At 41.1% G+C, this 19,918-nt stretch overlaps 1 protein-coding gene across 1 annotated transcript in view; it reads right to left on the bottom strand.

The window, feature by feature from the left end:
• LOC127623370 (cadherin-13-like) overlaps positions 1-19,918 on the bottom strand; it is a 532,010-nt gene that overhangs the window by 386,971 nt on the left and 125,121 nt on the right. Inside the window, exon 2 of the mRNA XM_052097812.1 lies at positions 14,648-14,768. Within this exon, the coding sequence (XP_051953772.1) occupies positions 14,648-14,768 (121 nt within the window). The remainder of the gene's footprint in view (positions 1-14,647; positions 14,769-19,918) is intronic.

The following is a 19,918-nucleotide window of genomic DNA, read 5'->3' as shown; positions in this document are numbered from 1 at the left end:
ACGAAGGGGAGCGCGTGTGCGTGCTCGAGGAAGCGGGGATGGGCAGAGGAGCGTGGTTCGTGACAGTGATGGTTAGGATTTTTTTCTAAACCCCTAACCCAAGACACTTAAACGTATTAACCGCTTAACATACAGACACTGTTCAAACTTCATTTTGTACATAATTGCAGTCTTAGGTACGCTATTTTCTTGTCAGCTTCATACCTTTTAAGAAATGTACTTCATTGACATTATTTACATTTTCAGCATACAACATGTCACAAACAACAGTGATGCCATTATAATTTGCTAAATAAGTAGTCTTTGGTCAATTCTTTCTTAAGCCTTTTTAGAACAGGGGTACATTGGGCAAAATATGCTTTATTTTATTAATTAAATTGCATATTTCTATCAATATTTGTCTTTATCTCTCATTTTCACCCTCTATCTCTATTCTGGTATACTATTCTTAGCATAATTTTACATAAAAATGACTCTTTTGCTGCATTGCAAGCACTGGTGTTTCCTTCAGGGAATGCAAATCTAGTATTTGTATGTTCTCTGACTGAAGCATGATGTAGAAGTAGCACATATCCTTTCTTTTCTGTATTCGCAAGATAAAGAAAACAGTGGATTCACCACTATATTTTTGGATTACTTATTTTCTCAGTAATTATCACCTATCTGTATTATCACCTATCCATACCGAGATGTGAGAAGTGGTCAAAAAGGCTTAAAGACTGCTTGCACGCATGCATATGTCTTTGCCAAACATTCTGAAATGCATGTGCTTTTGTAGTCTTTCTGGAAGTTAAATTAATTAATTTAGTTGACCCAGCAATCTCAGGTGGTTAGTGCTGACCACCTCAAGACTGACTGCATCTGCATAATTATTGAGCAGGTATGGCCAAACAGGAGGAAATGAGAGCAAAGCATTTACATAAATCTACATATGTCACCTGCACAGCTGACTACCTCTGACACCAGTGATGAGTCACCAGCCACAACAGAAAACACGCTCGTGTTCACACTGTAAACTCATTCGGCACACAGACAGCAGGAGTGTGCTCATAGTAACTTTATCACTGATATGTGATGAGTTACAACAAAACTTGTTTCAGTATTTGTAAGATTATGCTTCATTTAAGTGGCATAATTGAAGTGGCCTGCTATACTTTTGACTGAGTTTGACTGATGCCAGTGGCCATACTGCCAATGTTCCTTGCAAATTGCAGCAATTTTATGCTGTAAACAAGCCACACAATTATGTCCCATAATCCTATAGTCCTGGTATTTGTTTTCCAAGATGATGTTTTTAAAGCTGTCTTTCATTCTTTTTTTCTTTCAATTAAAATACTTTTTTATCCCAGCTTAATGTGCAGAGATATTAAAAGACATTTGTTTGCTAATTTTCCATAAGTGTGTAAACACTGTGTCTCTGTGAACACTTTCAAAACATTGCTCTGCTTTTTTTGAGTAGTCCAACATTACAACGTTGCCTCTTATGGTGTGATTTTGGGGCTGGACAATTTGTTTGGCCGAACAGTGAGAGATGAGGGGAGTATTTGGGAATATGTATACTGTATATATATTGCAGTTCCATTTGCTATCGCAAATTACACATAGCAGCTTTTATAAGACTCTTTAAAGGGCCTCTTGAAAGAGCTTGATGAGCACAGTTGTCTGTCCTGTGTTGACCTATTTCCCATCGAAATCAGAAATTTGGACTCATCCCTTTTTTTTGTATTTAGATACATTACAGCTATGAATCTACTATATTTGCTAGTCGATTGCAGTTGGTGGAAGGGATATTCTCATTCTAGAGACCATTTCATTGGACAAAAATCAGTGTCAAGCAAGATATTTTATTTACTTACATCAGAAGCCCTCCCACGCAACATCATATTCTGGTCCGTTGTAGTGTTTAAAAAAAAAAATGCATTCTCAAAGCCTAGTGTGACAGCCCCTTGAAAGCCACTAAAAATCTTTTTTTTTGTTTTTTTTGAGTAGGAGTTGTAATGCCTGCAAGTTCCTAGGCATAGTGCTCAGAAACTTGTTGTAGCACACGCTATTCATCTTGGCTTAAACATTCCAAAGCCTGTGTGTATTTACTTGACTGAGTGATCTCGCTTTCCCAAACAACATAAAAGTAATAGCATCTCTGAAATCTCTGTGTTTAAATTTTGGTTTACCGGTGAAGTTATTTGCACTTTGTTAGCATGCTTATGTGTGAAGGTGAGAGCAAGTGAATGGTTTTGTGTATGTTGCACTTTGCTGACAGAAGCATATTCATCGTAATAGAAGTGCATGGTGGTTACAGGGCCACTCAGTAAAGCGGAACTGAGCTCTGTCTCCATGGGCATGGATCGCTGGGTACCAAGATGACAAAATGCCTCACTGCCTTTCCCAATCGAATAGAATTAAATAAAAAGATTGAAAGAACAAATTCCAGGCGGGATCGGTCATCTTACTGTATTGGTGATAAAATATATATTTGTCTACTGGTAAAAGGGCTACTTCTCATTGTGATTTTGGCTAGATGAATTTGCTTTCAAACTGTTTTATTTTCTGTCATCGTGATAGTGTTGAATGGTGTTGTAATCATGTTCTGTAGCTTTAATAAATGGAAATTCAAAGGAAACAATCTTTTGTAAGGACTACCTTCACTATCTAATTACATGGATCAATGGCTCCCCCAAACAAAATAAGTTGGAACACAGCGGTCAATCCGGCTTCAAGTTGGTGATTGTGTGCAAACTCAACAGTCATGCCTAGTCACACTCATAAACACTACACAAAAAAAACTCATCATGCAAACTGCAGCACAGTCCTATCTTGGCAAACGACTGCACCATTCTTCATCGTTTAGCTGTGCAACCTGTTGACACGACTGTCAATTTGGGAAGAGGAGACGGAGTAGAAAGGCACTTTGGCAGAGACGCTAGATTCCCGCTGAGACCCGAAGCTGTGCCAGCAAGATATTATGCTGATCCCAGAGGAGTTGAAGGAAAGCTTGAAGACATAACTTTGAATCTCAGTGGAGCCACGGCGCACTGAATTGTGACAATCATGATGAACAGTTTTTTTTTCTTTGACAAGCACTGACGATCATGGCAGGAATCCATGAGAGTACGCAGAGTCTGATTAACCCATGAAAAGATTTTCCCATCATTCTGATTAAACAGAATTCTAGGTAAACTGAAGTTGAAGTTCAATGATGAATTTGAAAGCCTTAAAAACATTAAAAAGGTTTATTGTTAAATGATAATTATTGTGTAATTACAACCATAATCTACAGTAAAGATCTTCAATTACTTTCTTGCGGGATACAGATTATCAAAATAAAAACTTGGTGGTGGCCAAACTTTGCTACCACTTTTATTGTAAGTAACATATTAACATGCCAATATACTGTATATATTAGTGGCGTGTGGTGGACTTTTGAAATTATGTTTTTATTTATTTTATAATTTTTTTCAATGTAAATACCTATTGCAGCTCCAGCTGACATTTACAAAGCTTTCAGGTTAAAACCATACAAATGTGAAATCTGATTTATCACAACATATGATATAGAAAAGGCCTATATAAAAATATATAATGTGAAAAAAATGCATATTATTGAAAACATATTAGCAAAATAACAAAATACTAAAAATGCCTGTTGTCCTACATGCAACACATATATTCTTTAAGTCATAGTTTATTATCATATCATTTGAATAAGCTATATACAGTACATACATGCCTAAACAAAATTAACGATTATAAACTCATCAAAAAAAGAAACGTCCCTTTTTCAGGACACTGTATTTAATTTTTTTTACAAATCCAAATAACTTTACCAATGCTTGTTCAATGAACCATAAACCATTAATGAACATGCACCTGTGGAACGGTCGTTAAGATACAAACATCTTACAGATGTAGGCAATTAAGGTCACAGTTATAAAAACTAACGTAACCTCGGTTCCCTGAGAGGAGGGAACGAGTATTGCATAAGTAGCTTACGCTATGGGAAAACTCCGTTTCTCGAGAAATATTGAAGTCTTTATGTAAAACGCATTGCAGCTGCACAGCAGACAGCAATGAGCGAGGCAGCTCGGTCATTGGCTGTGCTGCGGCAACTTGCTTGAACCAATGGCGGGGTGACTCTGAACGCGCGACCAATGGGCGCACGCTTCGCGCTCAGAGCCCGCCAAGATGGGCATGGCTAGGGCTATATATTAGGCGCCCCATCATGAGAGTTCTTTAGGTTCAATCGACTGAAGCAAACTGACCAAGCACAAGCACGGCAGCTTACGCAATACTCGTTCCCTCCTCTCAGGGAACCGAGGTTAAGTTAGTAACCGAGTCGTTCCCTCTCGAGAGGTCTCTCCTATTGCGTAAGTAGCTTACGCTATGGGAACACCATGCAAAACGCTGTGCGTGCTGACTTCGCTCTATAAAGCCAGAGGCAGATGCCTGAGCCTTAAAGCAAAGTGATTATTCAACAAGCCGGCCAACGGCGAGCTATATAATGGGATAATACAGAGCGCCTTTGCCCCAAGGTGGCCCATGGTGGGGCGCTCATAGTAAAAACATAAGCACATATCTTATGTACTGATTTTTTCTACTTACTGATATGCATAAAAAACCCTCTAAGTCAGTCAGAGATGGACCTTATAAGGGAGGAGATAATGCTCAGCAAATACATACTCCAGTTCATACTACAGTCAGGCTGGAATGCCATGAGGGGACCTGTAGGTTATAAAACCTGATAAATGTCGAAGGCGAGGCCCAGCATGCCGCCGCACAAATATCTTCAATGGGTATCCCACTCGACCACGCCCACGAGGAGCCCATGCTCCTCGTAGAGTGAGCTCTGACGCCTAAGGGGCATTGAAGGCCCTTGGCTTCATAAGCCAGCGCTATAGCATCCACTATCCAGCGCGATATTCTTTGCTTTGAAACTGCGAGACCTTTAGTGCGGCCACCAAAGCATACGAATTATTGTTCCGTCTGTCTGAACGGGGCAGAACGTTCCAAATATACTCTGAGCGCCCTGACCGGGCAGAGTAAATTAGCGTCGCTTTCGTCTGCTGGAGACGATAGCGCTGCCAGATATATAACCTGTACTCTGAAGGGTGTGGAGAGCACTTTAGGAATATACCCGTGCTTTGGCCTAAGGACAACTCTGCAGTCGTTAGGTCCAAATTCCAGGCAAGCAGCGCTTGATGACAGCGCGTGCAGGTCGCCCACTCTCTTGACTGAGGCGAGCGCCAGCAAGAGCGCAGTTTTGAGCGAGAGCGGTTTAAGGTGCACGGTTCGGAGAGGTTCGAACGGGGCACTCTTGAGTGCGTCCAGGACCGTGGCCAGGTCCCAGATCGGCACCGAGGGGGGGGCGAGGAGGGTTCATCCTTTATTAGGCCGTTTTTCCCTAATGAGCGTCCCTTGTCAGGATTGTGTGACGCCGCTATGGCAGCCACATAGACTTTGAGCGTGGAGGGTGTGCGGCCCGCCTCCAGCAGCTCTTGCAAGAAGGCGAGTACACTTGGTATCTCGCACGATTTGGGGTTCAAGGTCTTGATATCACACCAGTCACTGAACGCTTTCCACTTTTGGGCATATAAGCGCCTCGTAGAGGGCGCTCGCGCCTCAGTGATGGTTCTCAACACGCCACTGGGGAGGTTCTCGGGAACCCGTTGAGGGGCCATGCATGAAGGGCCCACAGATCGGGGCGGGGATGAAGAATCATCCCGTTGGCCTGCCTGAGGAGGTCCAGCCTCAACGGAATCGGCCATGGGGCAGATTGCATCATCTGCATCAGTTCTGGAAACCACATCTGGTTCTTCCAGAGTGGGGCTACCAGGAGCACTGCACATTTCACTTCCCTGATCCGACTGATGACCTGAGGTAGCATCGCGATCGGGGAAAAGCATACAAGGGGCGGTTCGGCCAGACTTGGGCGAAGCGTCCGTGCTTTTTGAGAAGAAAAGAGGGCAGTGCGCATTTTCCCTGGAGGCGAAGAGGTCGACCTCTGCCTCGCCAAAGGTTTGCCATAACCACTGAGCCGTCAGGGGGTGGAGAGACCATTCCCCTGGGAGAACTTTGTCTCTGGACAGCATGTCCGCTCCCTGGTTCAGGACGCCTGGCACATGCGCTGCTCTCAGCAAGCGCAGGTTGTGCTGTGACCATAAGATGAGCTCCCTGGCCATAGAGAGCAGGGAGCTTGACCTGAGTCCACCCTGGCGATTTATATACGATACTACCGTCATGTTGTCCGTTCGGACCAGGACGTGTTCGTTTTTCAGGTACAGAAGCAGGGCTCTGAGAGCCAAGGCGACCGCTTTCATTTCCAGACAGTTTATATGTAGGCACTTTTCCGGGTTTGACCAAAAGCCGGAGACAGGCCTGCCCTCGTAAAGGGCCCCCCATCCTATTTTGGAGGCATCTGTCGTGATCATTTTTCTCCGTGTGTTCACGGCCAGACTCACGCCGGTTTGATACCAGTTGACGGCTTTCCAGGGCGTCAAGGCTTTTATACAGCTGTGATTCGCTCTGATTAAAAAGTGGCCCGAGCGCCACGCGTGAGTGGAGACACGGCTCTTGAGCCAGCGTTGGAGAGGACGCATGTGCAACAATCCTAGCTGGAGTACAGCTGATGCCGAGGCCATGAGACCGAGCATCCTTTGAAATCGTTTGACGGGGGCGTGCGCGCCCGGTCTGAATGATGTTGCAAGGCGCCGAATAGCGAGCGCGCGCTCTGATGATATGTGCGTTGTTAACTGACTCTCTGATTGTGCTATGATTAGCCAATCGTCGCGGTAATTCAGTATTCGCACTCCCCGCTGTCTCAGGGGGGAAAGTGCTGCGTCCATACATTTTGTGAATGTACGGGGGGCCAATGATAGGCCGAATGGTAGTACTGTGTACTGGTATGACTGTCCCTCGAAAGCGAATCTCAGAAAAGGCCTGTGATGAGGCACTATCGGAATGTGAAAGTAAGCGTCTTTCAAATCCACTGATAGGAACCAATCCCCGGGTCGAACTTGCGCGAGGATATGTTTGGTCGTTAACATTCTGAACGAGCGAATCATTAAAGCTTTGTTCAGTTGTCTGAGATCTAGGATGGGGCGGAGGCCACCGTCCTTTTTCGGGACGAGAAAATAGCGGCTGTAAAAACCCGCCTCACTCATAGAGGGAGGGACAGTTTCTATAGCGCCCTTCTCTATCAGTTTGAGCACCTCGGTGCGTAGAACATGTGAAACATCTTTCCTCACTTTCGTCTCCACCACCGCTGAAAAGCGGGGTGGTCTGCGAGCGAATTGAAGCGAGTAACCGTGTTTTATTATGTTCAAAACCCATTTCGGTATGTCGGGGATTTTTTCCCAGGCTTTTGCTCGCACAGATATGGGCTGAATGCTGGCTGGGGGCGTGTCGCAGTGACGTATGGGCCCCACCGGTGAATCGCCTTCTGCTAACACTGAGCTTACAGCTCTCAGAAGCGCGGGCGCGCGCTGAGCAGCTTTGTTGAGTGCCGAGTGCAGGGGTGCGTGTGAGATTACAGGCACGCGTGCTATCTCCGTAATGCTCGCAGCATGAGCTGGAGAAATGTTTGAAACTGTATCGACAGTGTTTACGGGTGGGGGTGCATACATTGTAATAGGCACGCGCGTCACTTTCATAAAGCTTCCCGCTCTTAGCGGGGAGTTTCTTGGCTCGTGCTTCGCATCTGTGATGCTCGCGGCATGAGCCAGAGAACTGTTTGAAACTGTATGGGCAGCACTTATGGGTGGGGGTGCATATACTGTAGTAGGCACGCGCGGCACTTTCATAAAGCCTCCCACTCGCGGCGGGGGGTTTCTGGCCATGCATACAGTGTTTGTGTGTAGGGGTGCATGCATGACAGCAGGCACGCGTGCTAACTTTATAGTATTTCCCGCTTTTACTGGGGAAGTGTTTATAACTGTGGGAACAGTGCTTGTGTGTAGTGGTGCATACATGACAACAGGCACACGATCTACATTTATGGGGCGTCCAGCTGGAGCTGGGGAAGTATTCGGCACTGTTTGGACAGTATTGATATGTGGGAATGCGCACCTTAGTGTGGACACGTGACCAATAGTGACACAAGCAGAAAATGACTCTTTTTGTGATTTTTGTGTGTCGCCGTTAAAACGGCGTTTGTTTGCAGGTGAGCGAGTTCTGTGACTGGTCCATTGACTGCTGTACAGACATTTCCAGCTGCCTGTAAGGGGACTGGGTAATGTTTTACACATTTTGGAGAGAGTGGTCCGGCTTTTGCGAGACACGCACTCTCTCTTTTTCTTCCTTGGAATGAAGCGCTGACGCAGCTTGGCCGGCGGCGGCGTATGCGCGACCGGCGAGAGCTGAGGTAGATCGGCAGGGCTTCGAGGGATGAGAAGCTTTGGCTTTCCATCCAGCGGTGGAGGGTGGGCACAGATGGTTGGCCACAGCCTCCTCGAGGGGCGGGGTTCCCTCGTAGCCTCTTTCTCTCGCGCCGTCTACCGAGGAGAGCGAGGAAGAGAAAGAAGGCTTCAGGCGAGCAGAGTGCGGGGCTTTCCACGACTTTGTGAGTTCGTCGTGAACTTCGGGAAGAAAGGGAGGGTCTCTGTCGAGGGCCTGCCGGCGCCCCTGTAGGAACCACTCGTCCAGCCGGCTGCGGGCGGGTTCTTCCGGAGAAGACCAGTCGAGCCCGAGGTCTTCCACGGCTTTAGATAGGATGCGGACGATCTCCGAGTCCATGCTGGTGCCCGTGCTCATGTCCGCTAATGTCGACGGCGCGGGGTCGAAGGCCGAGCCCGGCCAGTCGTCGGATGCAGCGTCAATGGAAATGCACATAACTGTAAATCAGAAGGTCGCTGGTTCGATCCCCACAGCCACCACCATTGTGTCCTTAAGCAAGACACTTAACTCCAGGTTGCTCCGGGGGTATTGTCCCTGTAATATGTGCACTGCAAGTTGCTTTGGATTAATGTGTCTGCCAAATGCATAAATGTAAATGTAGATGCCTCATTTGGCTGGTTTGGATATGTCAACTGCAGCACCATGATGGAATGGTCAAAAAGGAGAGCTGTTTGAATCAGTTTGAAGAAGAGGAGATGCCTCAGACTAAGCTCCTTGCTCAGACAGCTGTATAAGCTGCTTTTGTGTGGAAACAGTATTGCAGTCTATAAGAACTTCCAAAAACATGTGTTCTGAAGAGAGACAAACACATCTGGGATTGCATGAGTGCGAGTAAATGATGAGAAAATTTTTATTTTTGCGTGAACTATTCCTTTAATAACCTTGTAAAGGGATTAATGGGAAGGAGGAGGCGAGAACCGGCTTGACAATATAAATAATAGTTTAATATAAAACTGAAACAAAAAGACACAGGTGTCGGATCTTTCTCTCCATCGCACTGCAGCTTCCAGTCCGCCTTTATCCCTCTATGAGGCTTGATTATCCTGATTAGGGGCTGGGTGTGCAGAATCACGACCTGGCCCTGCCCTCCGCCCTCCGCCCTGCCACAAACCTCAACTAACATATACATTTTTATCAAATTTAATTTAAAAATAAAAACATTGTGATCATTTTGACATATTGGGGCTTTTCTTTTACAAACTCTAAAAATGGAACATTAAGATCTGCTGAAGCCCATCTCTTTGACAATATCAACCCACATAAGAAAACGATAGCTATCAAATACAGTTGAAGTTAGAACTTTACATACACTTCGATTGAAGACATTTAAAATAATTTTGTAACCACTCCACAGATTTCATATTTGCAATCTACAGTTTTGGCAAGTTGTTTAGGACATCTACTTTGTGCTTGACATGAGTATTTTTTTCCAACAAATGCTTACAGACAGATTGTTTCAATTTTACTTGACTATAATCACAATTCCAGTGGATCAGAAGTTTACATACACTAAGTTAATTGTGCCTTTAAACATCTTGGAAAATTCCAGAAAATTATGTCAAGACTTTACACAGATAGCCATGATTGGAGGTGTATCTGTGGATGTATTTTAAGGCCTACCTTCAAACTCAGTGCCTCTTTGCTTGACATCATGGGAAAAATAAAAGAAATTAGCCAAGACCAAGCAATTTCCAAATGCCTGAAGGTACCATTTCATCTGTACATACAATAGTACACAGGGAAAAACACCATGGGACCACACAGCTATCATACCGCTCAGGAAGGAGACGCATTCTGTCACCTAGAGATGACCGTATTTTAGTGCGAAAAATGCAAATCAATCTCAGAACAACAGCAAAGGACCTTGTGAAGATGCTGAAGCAAACAGGTGGACAAGCATCTATATCCAGAGTAAAATGAGTCCTATACATAACATGAAAGACTGCTCAGCAAGGAAGAAGCCACTGCTCCAAAACCACCATAAAAAAGCCAGACTACAGTTTGCAAGTGCATATGGGGACAAATATCTTGGAAATGTCCTCTGGTCTAATGAAACAAAAATGTAACTGTTTGGTCATAATGACCTTCTTTATGTTTGGAGGAAAAAGGATGAGGCTTGTACGATGAAGAACACCATCCCAACCATGAATTATTGGGGTGGTGGCATCATGTTGTGGGGGTTCTTAGCTGCAGGAGGGACTGGTGATGGCATCATGAGGAAGAAAAATTATGTGGATATTTTGAAGCATCATCTCAAGACATCTGACAGGAAGTTAAAGCTTGGTCGCAAATGGGTCTTCCAAAAGGACAATGACCCCACGTATACCTCCAAAATGGCTTAAGGACAACAAAGTCAAGGTATTGGAGTGGCCATCACAAAGCCCTGACCTCAATCCGATAGAAAATTTGTGGGCAGAACTGAAAACGCATGTGTGTGCAAGGAGGCCTACAAACCTTCTGTCTGAAGGAATGGGCCAAAATTCCAGCAACTTATTGTGAGAAGCTTGTCTACCCTAAGTTTTGTCTACCCAAAACGTTTGACCCAATTGAACAATTTAAAGGCAATGCTACAGTACCAAATACTGACAAAGCGTATGTAAACTTCTAACCAACTGGGAATGTGATGAAAGAAATAAAAGCTAAAATAAATCATTCTCTCTACTATTATTCTGACATTTCACATTCTTAAAATAAAGTATTGATCCTAACTGACATAAGACAGGTAATGTTTTCTACTATTAAATGTCAGGAATTGTGAAAAACTGAGTTTAAATGTATTTGGCTAAGGTGTATGTAAACTTCTCACTTCAACTGTATAGAACTTTTAAGAATACATTTAAAACTGAAGAAAGAGAAAATGTCTATTCTTCCTCTATAATCTTCCCATAAAATGAGTGGAAAATGAGTTTGGGATTCGTTTGGGAAACGTTTAGGATTTAGTATGCAGGCTCAGTAGCACTTAATTAACAGTTTTTACAAGCTTTACATACCATGAACAGATGAGACAAACCTGTTTAACGTGTGAAGGATGGAGAATAAAAGCTATGTTTTCTGTGCATTTTCTTTTAAGGTTTGCTTTTGATCACCGATTTCTCTTTTGTTAAATATGATGGCCAGAGAAACGTAAACAAGCACATTCTGGTCCAAATCTGTGCTCTAACAATAACTGAACGCTGTTGCACACATCACTGAATGTTGTTAAACTCACCATTGAATGTCGATGTGCAAGCCGTTGAATGTTGTTGTTAAATTACAGCTGAGTTCTGCACAGAGAGTGTTCTGATAATTAGAATGGGAGGGGATTTTGCCAAAATTAGATGGAGGGCAAGACAAAAATTATTGGAGCCAATTGAGTAATACTGCTCTACAGTTTCTATGCTCCTCATTGCTTCTTTATATGGGCCTAATCTCATGAAAATTAATTGACTGTGGTGATATTTTAGCAAAATTATATTATTTGAGCACTTCCACATTTCGGGGCATTTCAGAGGTGAAAAGTTTACAGTGTGGGGCTTAAAGTGTATTAAATGTTTACCTAAACAGATGAGGTTTTTAAGATTAATGTTATATCAAGTTTTAAATCAACAAAACCCACCTCCCTCCCTTAAACCTAACCAATTGTGTCAGAAAAAAGGAAATGTGAGATAAAAAACATTTTTTTATGGTTAATGCTCTATTGAGCTGTAAATCAACAATACCTTCAAATCAAAGCAATAACAGCCAGAGGGAAAAAAAATTATGTTTAGTGAAAAGTCAAAAGAAGATTGCAATATATGTAATTGTAACTATATCAGATATTATTAATAAAACACTTGAACTCGTTGCATGGCCATTTTTTGCCCTTTTTTCTGTGATATTTTTGTCAATTTCTGTGGCATTTTTGCCCTGAGTCCCCATTAATTTCCAACACTATTGTCATTGTATCTTTCTAGGTATTAAAAAGTTTGTTTTAGACATATAGTAGCAAGTAAACAAGATATCCCCACATACATGTCAAACAATACATTGTGTTAATCTTTGACACAGTTAAAACACTGCCTTCCTTAAAAACAAGCAAAGTTTGTTCAGTGGTTAAAAGTGTTCCGACAGTTCCCTAGTACCTGAATGAACAGCTCCTTTCCAGATTAAAATGAAATATGCAGAAAATCACTGTATTACAGTTCTTGTATAGTGATAGGATAGAAAGTCTTGAAAAAGCTATGAAAGCCGCTGTGCACTGCAGGCTTCCGTCATGCCGTGCACAGCGCGTCTTAGTTTATAAACAGATTTAGCGCTTATAACTTTCTTCCAAGCATAACTTGCTATGCTTTTTTTTTTTATACTGAAATAAAACTGCAGTGAAGTTGAGTACTTCAAGAAAAAGCACTATTATATATGTATACTTAAAAAAAGTAGAAAAGTTTGAGAAACATACTCAACGACTGGAATGAGAGTAGATGTAATCTGTTACTTTCCACATCTGCTAAATATAATAGTTATATGTATACGTTATTAAATAAAAAATTGGCAAAAGAATAAAACATTATACCATTTAAAAAATATATAATAATAATATATCAGCTACACAGATTTTCCACAAACAGGGATTTGTGTAGTACAAGCCCCTCACACATGTATTTTATCCTGCTTGAGTGAAGCCACAGTCCACTTGGCTCTCACTGCAGAACTGACCTATGCAGCATGTCTGGTCCCCAGTCTGATTTGTATTCATAAACTGCACAAGAACTCTATACATCTCTGTGGTGAACACCACATGGTGGATTGCATTTTTACACTTATTTTATTAATTTCTCATGTTTGGCTTGAGGGGTGGGCAGGTTTCAGTCCCATCAGGCAACATATTGATTATCATTTATCCAAAGAACTGATTAATATGTTGTTGCTCTTCAAACACTCGAGGAGTTGCTGGTTTTGTGTGAGGCAGTGTAGGAGTATTCTTTGGGGAAGTGCATGCTTAATGTGTAATTAGACTGTAATTTCATTAATCACTCTGATTCTTGGGGTCTCAGGAGAGGGTTTTTTTTTTGCAAACACAAAGACCTGCGAGGAAAAGGCTGCTTTCTTACAGTCCCTATGAAATTAGCGTTTTAGGACTTTCAGTAAGCCTTTGAAGCCATCTTTATGCTAGTGTACTCCTAACCATTGGGAACATTTTCTTTTTGCTGAATTTGAAAAAGTCCTTCGCTTGCTGGAAACAGACAAACAAAACATTGTTGGATTCACACTGATCTCAAAGTGAAATCAGAAACATTAGGTTTACTTAAAAACATTTTTTTTTAGCTAAAATCGGTCAGTGCTTGCTGAAATGCAAAACACTGCCCCCAGTGGCCAAAGCTGTTAGTGTTGCTAGGCATGTGTGAGCTCCATTTTCCGGGTGAAATGTCCAAAAATTGACATCTTGGTTTCAGTGCGGGATCAGAGCCCGGGTCTCCCATGCTGCTGATGCAACAAGCTTCAAATCACACCTCAGAGGAAGTTAAACTTTCTCATGTTAATGCAAAAATTGTCTGATGGGAGATGCTGAGCAACAGTGTTTACACTTTTAATTGAAATCAAGCCACAAATGACTAACTTACAGTCTGCATATTAAGCTGGGATACAAGAAAATCTCTTTAGCATCAAAAATAATATACACATCAGCTGTACATTTTATTTCTCTGCCTTTCTTTCTCTGTTGTTTTAATTTCATGTTCCTGTTTGATGAGGTAAGAGTAAGGGTTACCTGTTCTAAAGTTAAAAACATTATTCTTATATCTGTCTTAATTTCCTTGAAAAGAGAAAGATACAGACAGAGAGTGTCTAGATGCCGTCGCATTTGCGCTACATGTCTGGCAGACTCTCAGTGTTAGTCTGCCTTTATACAGAAAGTTGTCCCCCGGAGATTCTGTTCACAAGTGGCAGACAGTGGAAGAGAGAGAAATCACACAAAGACTTTTTAAACATCAGCACAATCAAACAGAATAATTTATGAGCACCAGAGCATTTTATAGTTTTGTTTGGACACTGCAGCTTTTAATTTCCTCTTTTTTTTTTTAATAAATGAAATAATATTGTGCATGATAATACGAATAATGTACAATCAACATTCTCAAAAGCCCTGGAGAACTGTCCTCACTTCAGATGGCATACAGATGTAGCTCATACATGTACAGATGAGCAACCAAAATGCAAATGAGAGCATGATAGAGAAACTGATATGAAACAAGCAAACATTACTAACAAACCTTCTCTAACAATGCTGATGACATAATTTCCATACCTTGCAGCAGAGGAACATCTTTGAGGAAACCTCCACTGTACTCGACTTGGTACTCTTTTTCTTGAAATCCTGGTACACAATCAACTTTGTATTCCTCTTCTTGTGCTCCAATACACACAATCTAAAAAACAAAATGAAAGATTTCTATTCAGTTACTTGAGATACCACACATACAATCTTGCACCAAAATTCGTATGTGACTTTTAATGTGCGTGCTAATAGTTTACCCAGAAAATTTGTTCCAAATCTGTATGATTTTACAATTTGTTTTCCATAGAATGACAATTTATAGTGACCATGTTTGTCAAGCTCCAAAAACAAACAAAAACACAATAAAAAGGTCCATATGATTCATGCAATATATGCCATGTCTTCTGAAGTCATATGATATATAGCTCTGTGTGCCAAACAGACACAAATTTAAGTCATTATTCATACAAACTATTCCCCTTAATTTTACAGTGGAGGACAGGATTATCAGTGAATAGCAACTTAATATTCACTCTCTTCTTCACATAAAGCAATAGCATGGCTTCACACTTGGAATATAGGACACAAATCTTATGGATTACATTTATGATATATTTTTGTTCCTTTTTGAAGCTCACATAAACCAGATTAGAATGACATAATGGTAAGTAAATAATAATATTTCATTTTAGGGTGAACTATTCCTTTAAGTTTGAATTAACTCATGGAAGAAATACATGTTCTTTCTTGACATAGTTCATACTTGTCAGTAACTCGCAGAATTCAAACTATATTCTCAGACATTTCTATATAAAGCATTATAAAATATTTCAAAGAATATATAATTTGTGCGTGTGTGTGTGTGTGTGTGTGTGTTTTGAAGTACTCTTGAAGAGTATTTTACGACAGTCAAACGTAATTGGGAACAAAGGGCAAAAGCGGTAAAGAGTTGCTATTTTAAAAGATCAACAAGTCAATTTTCTGTCATCCCTACAATGAATAAATGCTGCATTTACAGCATGCGAGACCACAATGAATCTGCTGAGGGCTTTTCTGGTCAATTATGTCACTTTCTGGTTGCCTTCCACTTAGCAAAGCAAAGCTTGTCTTCATTAAGAATGAAAAGTAATCATCTAGCTTTTAAAACTCTGAGGAAATTGCAGTGTTGGGGATTTTAGATCAACGGTAAAAAGGGAGAGAGGTTTTTTTAGCTTGCTGTTTTCTCAGCCAGGCATCAAATAACTTTATGTCCATCTTACTGTCATTCTTCTTTTACGCCGAGCAACATTATGACTCTTTCATGTCTATTTTTGCTCTCCATCAATCACTCTTTAAGCTAGTGAGAAGCAGGGATTGTTTCTGACAATGACATACCCCACATGCAACCATCCTTGGATATACAGTCCTGTCCCTCCTCTCAGTCCTACACAGAGGCAAATTCCTGACATGCCAACTAAATATTTTTCATACTTTCATTCACAATCCCCAATTGATTCATTGATGCTTACAAGCAAAGTGTGTCAACTTTTTCACAAATTGCATGCCCGAAGACATGCTCCTTAGCCGAAGCAGCACACGAGTCTGAGCTTCACCCGTCAGGCCTTCAGAATTTCTTCAGAATCTTTCGACAGTGCATATGAATGGGCAACTAGAGTCAGATTGTCAGATTCATCAGCCAATCAGATTGATTTATTTGTTCTTGGTGGGTGTGATCTTTAGGGTATGTCCCGGTCGAGGCCTTCTAGCTGGCCTTGAGTGACGCAATCACACTTTAAGTGATGTACATAATTTGAAAGCGAAGAGTGCGAGATCTTGCTGATGAGTTGGCTGTAATCACTTCTGGTATTGCCGTTGAGAAAGATTTAAAAACACGAGATGTTCTGCATGACCGTGTGATGGCTTAATTTATTAAACAGGAAAGGAGGACTGATTTTCACTTCAAGTAAATTGGTTAGTGCTTTTTGCATTGTTATAGCAACAGGAGTTTTCTAAGTGTAAATTATGCTGCTTGAATTCAAAGTCGGATCAAGTTTTGAAAAGTATTGCTGCATTCCTTTCAACTCAGAAAGTCGGATTTTATAACTTCCTACTAGGAAATGTGTAATGGAATGCATCTTGAAGTCAGAATTACAAGGTGTAGGCTCGTGCAGAAATTCTCAACTCTGATTTCGCTGAGATGCAAGTGCATGATGTCACAAAAACATTTCGACACTCAGGGAGGTTTACAAAGTAAGTGATAAACATTCAATTTATTAAGTAATATCGATGCCTTTCAGATCAAATATTAAGCTTTAATAACAAATTTCAAAAAAGTTTAACAAATGCCTGCAGAAAAAGGTGTATAAAACATTATATTCTCTTTTGATAATTGTACACCTGAAGCACAAATTCTAGCGCTGCAGATTGTTTATCAGTTGAGAGAGAGATCTCTAATGAGAGTCAAACGCCTGCTAAACTAATAGAAGTGTTACAGTTCTGAATATCTGTGAATGGAATGCATTTATGGTCAGAGATATCAAGTAGGAATATCCCTCATCCAACTTGAATGGAACGCAGCACAATCATGTACCCTGACAAAACTACATTTATTGCACGCAACGTTTAAATTGCAAATATTATTAGATCGATTTTTCCAGGTATTATAGACCTCCTTGGTAGATTCATATGAAAAATTATGATTTTTGAATGTCTGTTCGGGAGACATTCTTTTCACAAAACAGTCATGCTGCAGTTAAAATTAGGCTTGCTTGAGCATTAAGTGTTGTTTCAAGTTCCCTTCATGCGTGGCCGTATTTTAAAAATGTCATTTGGTATTACTAGTTAGCTGTGACATAATGTATGATGCCCAAAGACATAGGGTGTCTTGTTCATTGTGAAACTCTTTTCTTAATAGCATGAATCATATTGAAGGCCTAGACTTAAAATGCACGGTCCGCCACTGGTCCTACATAGTACAAATTCTTGACAGATGGTTCTCAACTGGTGGATAAATGGGTTGTAAGTCTGTTCTGACAGTATAGGGAAAAACTATTCTAGATTCAATGCAACTAAACATGTAATTGTACATAGTTGGGAAACTTTTAAAGCAGAGGAGGCAACACTGTCCGTGTACCTTCAGATCATTGTATATTTTTTTGTCTTCAAAATGGAATAACCAATAAACTGACTGTTTACTCAAAATTGAGAAAACACTTTATTTTTTAAAATGTTTTCATTTATTATAAGAACTAGGAAAACAGGAATTCAGCTCGATTTCTAGTTTTTTTCATTCAAGCACATAAAAAACAATCTTATTACTTGAATTGCATAAGTGGATGGACATGACACGGCCATTTCTACTGATTGGATTGTGGCGGAGGATAGGGGTAATTCTGCACACCCAGCCCCTAATCAGGCTAATTAGCCATCGAGAGGGATAAGGGCAGACCGAAGACGGCAGTGCGACAGAGAGAGAATTACGGACAGCTGCCCGACATCTGTGTGTTGACGAACGGCCGCCAACCACGAAGGGTGAATGGGCTCCCGACCGACTGCCTGGAGCGGGAGAACACCTGCCAGGGTCCATGCCAAAATGGACAGGTTGGGAAACATTTGTCGTTGTACACGTGACTTGTGTTAAAGTAAATAAAAGTTGTTGTTGTTGTAGCATTTCTAATGTTTATTTCATCGGGAAACTGCCGCAATATTTACAACAATGCCATGTAAAATTAATTTAGCAAAAATGTAGAGAGTAAAGTTATTCTATAAGACCAGCTAACATCGAGATGTGGTGATCTTGCAGCCATTGGGATTTCAAATCAAGCTTGCATCATTTACCAATTCCATAACCCTATTGTTTCTAGTCCTTTCCTTGAGGTTCCTATCAATAAAAGTGGAAGGAGCAAATCCATTTAAAAGGCACATATTTCTATCCAAATTTTCAATGTTCTTGTAGCTCAGCTGGTAAAGCAAGCACTAGTGCCAAGGTCATAGGTTATATTATCAGGGAATTCACATACTGATAAAACGTTGAGTGCACCATAAGTAGCTTTGAATAAAAGCATCTGCTAAATGCATTAATGCATGTAGGTGTTGAAAGATCAATACAACAAGTCAGATACTTCTCTTTTCCCATACAGCTGCATTGTACAGTTGCTCTGCATCTCATCAGACTAGATGTTATTGAAGCTAATGTCCAAGTCAATTAGTGGATCAGTCCAAAATGTCAAAGTGTTGTTTGATTTGCTAATCGGCAAACTGAGTGGGAGAGTGCAGGGTGAGAAGGGCCATGGTAAGGAGCCAGCTGGGACACGTGATGCACATTAACAGGGCAGTACTCAAACAGCTGGTGCACCTCAGTGTCTATTCAGATGAGCATATGTGGGATTGTATGATAGAGCTCTTCCTCTGTCATTGCTTCAAAATCTTTTCAAAGAGGAACTCATGCCAGGGAGCTTCAGCGTTCAAGCATGTTATTACCACAGCTATTCAGAGTTTCAAAGAAAAACTGAAAAAAGCCATTTGCAATCACACAGTCAGCAGTGCCGTACAGAGCTTTGTTTGACGTGTCCCCAAGGAGAGGGCAAACGTGGAAAAAATGGGGAATATCTCAGCACAATGTATTTTGAGTGGCAAATAAATGCTTATTTTCACATATTTTTCAGATTTAATGAGCCATTTCTGACAAAAGTGCTGTGTTTACTGAAATGGAAAACATACTTTTTTATTGTCCTACAGGTTAATTTGGTGCTAAAATAGTACTGCCCTCAGTATTGCTCGGATTCCACTTTGTCATCTCTTGTTAAATTCACAAAGGCCTACTCTGCTTTATCCCTGATTTAATGACAAATACTGTACATCAGGGGGTTAAGGGTGCTGCTTCCAACAAGGTCTCCACCCTTAATAGTAGTTTCCATTCTTTACACTATTTCTGAAGACCTTGAGGAGTTCATTTTCTGTTGTACAGAATCAAATTTAGTTACTCGTGAACTCAAAGACATTTCTTAGCCTGGGATCTGCCTCACCAGGACAGATATAGAATTTCATATGAGACAGCATGACAAAAATCTCTCCAATCAGCATGAAAAAACATAATTTGAACATCCACTCTGACAAAAAATGTCAGGGAAGATATAATCACTGGACTCCTGTGCCAGTATTTGCCCTCTCTCAGAAAAAGACAAGACAATGATGTTGAAGAAGAGGAAGAGAAAGCAGAAACAAGATGAGAAGAGAAGAATGAAGAAGGTTCAACATTAATCATTGATTATTTTAATTACAAACTACTGTGCTGTATATTATCATTATTACAATATGAATGGG

Source organism: Xyrauchen texanus, chromosome 29, assembly GCF_025860055.1.
Source record: "Xyrauchen texanus isolate HMW12.3.18 chromosome 29, RBS_HiC_50CHRs, whole genome shotgun sequence".
NCBI lineage: Eukaryota > Metazoa > Chordata > Actinopteri > Cypriniformes > Catostomidae > Xyrauchen > Xyrauchen texanus.
This window is presented reverse-complemented; position numbering and strand designations above follow the sequence as displayed.